At 43.1% G+C, this 6000-nt stretch overlaps 1 protein-coding gene across 1 annotated transcript; it reads left to right on the top strand.

The window, feature by feature from the left end:
* Nucleotides 1-372: 372 nt before the first annotated feature.
* gsx2 (GS homeobox 2) lies at nt 373-1737 on the top strand. The gene is made up of 2 exons (XM_020603530.1): nt 373-828; nt 1023-1737. Exons 1-2 carry the CDS (start codon nt 453-455, stop codon nt 1361-1363), a joined length of 717 nt encoding a protein of 238 aa, XP_020459186.1. The 5' UTR covers nt 373-452; the 3' UTR covers nt 1364-1737.
* Nucleotides 1738-6000: the final 4263 nt, after the last annotated feature.

Raw genomic sequence — 6000 nt, 5'->3', positions numbered from 1 at the left:
TTAGCAGCAGGATAAATCTTTGCGGTAAATATATTTTTGAAGATTTATTTAAATAATTGGACACTGTTTAAAATGATGGATGAGTTTCTACATAGCCAGTCTAAGAAGACTAAGAGCAAAACTGTGGTCTGAAAAGTAAAATAGAGAAATAAAAACCAAGAGTGGCTGGATATATTTTTTCTAGTGTTGAATACTTTTCTAAAGTCGGGGGTAAAACGAGTAAAACTGCAAATTGTGATTGGACGCCCAGCGAGACATCACGTGTTTTGGGTCGCTGACAGTAACAGCTCTTAGAGCCGGGTGCGCACGTGGGTGACGCTGTAGGGCCAACCCTCTTCAGGGTCCCTTTTGTTGAACCGTCAAACATAAGCACCTTTGGAGGTCCCGAGGGGTTCAGATGAGAAACAACTATCATCTTGCTTACGAAGCGATCACTTCCAAGCAGCGCAGCCATGTCGAGGTCTTTTTATGTTGATTCTTTAATAATCAAGGATACGGTACGACCTGGGCCAGCTGAGCACGCTGGACAAGACTTCCTTATTCCTATCAGCATGCACTCTCCAAGCGTAATGACGGTGACAGCTCCGGTGTGCCCGTCAAGGAAAAATGGGACGTTCTGTGTTTGCCCGCTGTGTGTCACGTCCCACATCCACTCTTCGCGCAACGGCATTCCCATACTGAAGAGCCAGTTCCCAGGAGCGGAGACACAGTACTGTCAGAGAATAGCGCATCATCAGTCCGCAGCACTCGCGCACCCGGGCCATACACCTGTCTGCACGCCCACCTTCAGCGTCACAGATCCCAGAAGATACCACTGTCTTTCTATGGGTAAGCCACCTGTTTACTACAGTCGCAACTCACAACTGGGAACAGGGTTTAGCACCTGTTTGAATGTTATGGCTCATCTTTTACACACGTTGATTTACCCGCGATATTCTGCGTTATTTGCATCTTTGGTTGAGTTTATTCTTACGGTGACGGAAAGAAACCAAACGTCTGACATGCTTTTGCCTCTCTTACAGGCGCCTCCGAGAACAGCCACATACAGAATGGCAAGAGGATGCGCACGGCTTTCACAAGCACACAACTCCTGGAGCTTGAAAGGGAGTTTTCCACGAACATGTATCTCTCGAGACTCAGAAGAATCGAAATCGCCACTTATTTGAACCTGTCCGAGAAACAGGTGAAAATCTGGTTTCAGAACCGCAGGGTGAAGCACAAGAAGGAGGGCAAAGCCACCCAAAGGAGCGCACACAGCGGTTGTAAGTGCACAACTGGTCACACAGACTATTCAAGGTCAGAGGACGAGGAGTCTCTATCACCGGCCTCTGCTTCGGAAGAGAAAGAGGTGTCACCTATCTGAGTAGCAGGACTTCCTAACTCCCACTGCAGGCACTTACTCTACCCTGCTACAGTTACGGGTTATGGCAAACTTTGAGCCAAAAATCTCCTGCATGAAGTATGAGAAAAATATTGAAAATATGTCCCTGGCTTCATGTTTATATACTGCTGTTAAGTGAAAGGGAAAATATGTGTCTATGTTCTTAAGAATATGGAAACAGGACCTGCTGTATGCGTAACAGACTAATGTACTTTGTTCCCTTCAGGGTTCTCCCCTACAAACCTTGTTAACTAACCCCCAACATCCTATTCCTGTCAGCGAGGCCTAACCTATGTGGAACCTGTACGCAACACTTTGTACAATATGTATATCTGTATTTATTGTAATAAACATGACGAGATGACCTACTAATCTGTCAGTGTATTGACTTAATATGATCACTAATGGCTTCAGTTACAAACAGATCTATTACTGAACATATTCTAATTATTGAAAAGAATATACAAAAATAACGAGATGTTGGTCCACAAAAAACCTTTGATTGTTGCATTTCAGAGCTGATCTAAATACTCTAAATGCCTTCTCTTTGACATGGTATTTTATGACCAAACGCTGGTCTTACAATGAACATGTATAATGTTGTGTTGAATTATGTCCGGCCCAAATTACGAGCATAGAAAATTCCTTCTAAAATAATGAATTCCAGGAAAAACTGTATAGGGACCGAGAGACGGATTATTTTATTTTATCATGCACCAAAAGGCCCAGACCACTCCAAGTTACAAATCATACAAGAATACAAGAAACTGTGTCTCCGCCAAAAGGTTCCCTTTCTAAAACACAATGAGTACATCACTAACACCACATTTTGAAATGACAAAATAGTTGTATTAATTTGGTTGGATTAATGAGGTTATTTCTTTACTAATTGAATTACCCTTAAGGAGTTAAGGAGTTGCACACGTGAACATCAAATATGAGAGCGGTTATGGGCCACTACCTGTTTTACTGCGTAGCCTTCCCAACTTTTATTTATCATTCGACTTATTAAGCTGTCCTTACCACGCTATTGGTGATATGTTAATACACCTAGGTCCCTATTTTATTTAGAAACATTATGCAGCAGAGCTGGATTTACATGATATAAGCTATTTGATTCTAAATGGATGGCGTGAGCTTATAAAGTGTAGCTGTAATTTCTTCTTAGAACTGACCACAAAGGGCTACCCGATAACGCCCCTGGAGTGCAGCCAAAAGTTCATTAATGTTCGCTTTTGAAAAGAATTTTGGTCGTCCAAAGCGAGTTTAATTGCGGTTTCGGTCCCACGTTGGTTGATTATGCTGCTACTGCTCCAAACCACAGAACAAGGATATATAGAAGTGGGCAAAGGCTTTGACAGGTTAGATTGTCCTGCCTTGGGACTCGCATTTATCCAGAGACCCCCCGACGGCTGTGTGCTCAGAGAGCTTTGAGAGACAGCTACAGGGTTCCTCCGAGCGACAGAGAACGATTTAGTCACTGTTTCATTAGGCACTATTTGAACCTTTCAACTTATGGTGAATTAGAGGGGGCATGCTCAAATGGAAAGACCTCTGAGGAGGGATTACGTCGGAGGGGCCATTGGAAATTAGCTGACGCCTAATTTAACTCGTTTCTGTCAGAGTTTGGGATACATTCCTAATTGAGAGGGGAAGCAGGTGAAGTTTTGGTCCCACGCAGACCTATTCAGAACGGAATAAATGGTCCCCTTTCACATCCCGCTGGTGATCATATATTATTGGGGGAAAGCCATCTAATGAATATATATTGAAGTTCCTATTAATCGAATTAGAGCTCCCTTGCAGGTGTGAAGGACCGATGCAGCATTTGAAATCGATTAACAATAAAATAAACGGCAGTTTGGGGAAAGCCTTCCCCCTGTCCAGCCCCACACAGTACATATAATGGGATGAAGCCACATATATTTCCCCAGGTCGAATGGCTATCTTTTCCAAAACTTCTACTAATCACACTGCTGTATAATGCTTCCATTAATGCAAAGAAGAAGCGGTGGAATACACATTTTAGATGGCCTATACCTACTAATGCACAGAAAAACGAGACCACTTGGCAACCATTGAAAATGTGGCAATTACGCATCACAAAAGACAATTAAAAGAGCGCCTTTCAGCCGGTTGCAGCTGCTGTCTCATGCGGAGAGACGCAGGCTAGAAGAAGCTGAAGTACCAATGTGCAAAAGAGGGCAATGGCGTGTTCCTGAAGAGACGTCCACTTTATTTAGGAATCAGAAGCACCATATTCGTCTTCCATAGACTACATGTGGCCTGTAGCACTCACCAGAATCCGACTGTAGACTGTGAAGCCAACCAGGGAGGAACTCTGATGATGGCCTTATCAAGCCACAGGCGTCAGGTTGCAGTCAAAGTGTAACATTCAAACAACTGAATTTGGTTTTGTCGAGGGGGCTAATCTCAATCTCTTATGTGTCACTGTTCATTAATCATAATGGTGACCTTGCAAAACCAAAAGTCAAAGGTCAGGTGGGTAGATCTGTCAAGGTCAGGTATATCCACAGAGAATATTACAGTGGAATATTAAAGAATGTCATTTATAATACTGAAAATGAGCTAGAATTAGTTAAGGAACCGACAGTAAAGCCCTTACTCTTCTGTGGTACAGTTATGTGTAATAAATAAAATTTATATTTGTTTTTTTTGTTTGATTGTCTTGTTGTTTGTTTTATAAGCACTAGATCTGTTTTGTTTGCCCACAGTTGAAATAGTATCCTTAAATGTGTATGGGCTAGGGACTGGACTATGTGACTAGTATAAAGAAAAATGTTATCTTCTTCTGTGTTTTGTTTTGTCAGATTTAGAGTGGTTGGTTGACAGACTGGACAGAAACCTCCCGACAAAGGCTTCCTCTCAAGTGTAGTTTCAAAGAGGTCGAAGCAATTGAAAAATAGAGGATGGAGAATAAAGAATAGAGAAGTATGTAGCCTATTTCTATGTTATTTCAGTGGTTTGGCTGGTGAGGACTGATTTCAGCACGCTGGACAGCTCCCACGGGGACAAAAGGCCACGGTCAGTCTGCGGGGTCATCTTCAGACTGCAGGACAGAGGCCTATTGTGTTGTGTGTCCACGTGTATTTAGACATTATGTTGTATATACTCACACACTTGGAAGTGGGAGAGTGACACGATGGAATTCTTTTTAGCATTAGGTTGTTTATGTGAACTACATTAAGAACGTTTGGATAAAAACAAGGCGGATTTTGCGGGATGTTGAACATCACCTGTTTATCAGAAGGCAACACGCGCTGAGTGTGTGAGTGACTCTTACTCTGTTTTTAGGCCTAGTTTTTAAAACAGCAAAGACAAACCTTGTGTGTAATGAAATGTATCTCTTGCCTATTCATTGTTCGTCGACATACTTTGTGTGTTCTCTTTGCACAAACTCAGTATAGAGTATTATTTTAGTACAGCTGTCTAGTTTCCCAAAGCCCCCTGGTGGACAGTTGGAGACAGGACGAAGAAGGAAGCAACAGATAGAAAATGAGTAATGCTGGTAAAGCAGGGTTCCGGTTTGAAGCATGATGTACAAACATCCTGACTGACTTAAGGTTACTGAAAGCGTATTGGCCTCCACCCTGTCCCATATTCAGTTTAAGTGCAAGCACAATAACCCATAACTTACATGTGATGAGGCCAATTTTACTGTAACCCTAGAGTTGCCCGTCATTTTATGTAGACAAGAACACGCCTGTATGATTCAGCAAACGTTTTAGAGAGGTTTAATTGGAACTGTTTGGAAAAGACTGATTACTGGGGACTTTTTGCTCTAAGTCTCCTGTTATGCTCAAAAGATTTTTCTCTTTTTTTTTTTTAGCAAAGGTCGATATTTACCCTTTATAGCACTTAAATCTCTTAAAACAATCAACAATGTTTCAGACTGTTTCAAACTGCCAAGCAGCTGTTTGCTTGGCAGGTTAGGGAGAATAGGGTCAATGCATCAGGAGAAACTCCTTCAAAAGTGCTAACCGCAGCCCGGTGTGGTAGGCCTGGCCTTCCGAAGTTGAGATCCTTTGTTTCAAGAACGAGGACACTGTTCTTTTCGGCACCATGTGGAAGTAATTGCGCCAAGCGGCTGCACAGAGATGGGAGAGGAGGAGGGGGTCGGTGAGCGTCGGCCCCAGGGCGCTGCTGCTCCATGCAGAGACACTGCTCTGATGCCCCTCTTCTGTGCTGCCCAGAGATACAGTAGGTGATTCATAGGGGCCCATTATTCTTCTGCTGCCCGTGAGGAGAGCCGCGGGTTAAAAGGGGGCTGGGGTAGTACAAATTAATAAAGGCTGTGCTTCGGACTCGGTAAACAGCTGGCGCATGTGCGCAAGTAAACAGAGGTTCAATTAGTTTTCTGTGCTGCAGAATAGAAGAACTACCATGATGGTTCTCTATTTTTTTTTTAATCAAATTTAAGTGTGTGTGCGTGTGCGCCATGAAATCATATAGTGGGGAGCGGGGGACCGCTGGTGATATGACAGTGTTAGAGCGCCCTCTATGAGCTCATCGCTCAGCTTTTTCCAGTTGCTGCACAAGATCTGAGTCCATTCATTAACGAGCATCGCACCATAAACATTAAAAAGCGCAACGCCTTT

This window comes from Monopterus albus, unplaced genomic scaffold (assembly GCF_001952655.1).
Source record: "Monopterus albus unplaced genomic scaffold, M_albus_1.0 scaffold61.1, whole genome shotgun sequence".
In the NCBI taxonomy this organism is placed as follows: Eukaryota; Metazoa; Chordata; class Actinopteri; order Synbranchiformes; family Synbranchidae; genus Monopterus; species Monopterus albus.
Note: the sequence above shows the minus strand (reverse complement) of the source record. Positions and strands in the feature narration are given on the sequence as shown.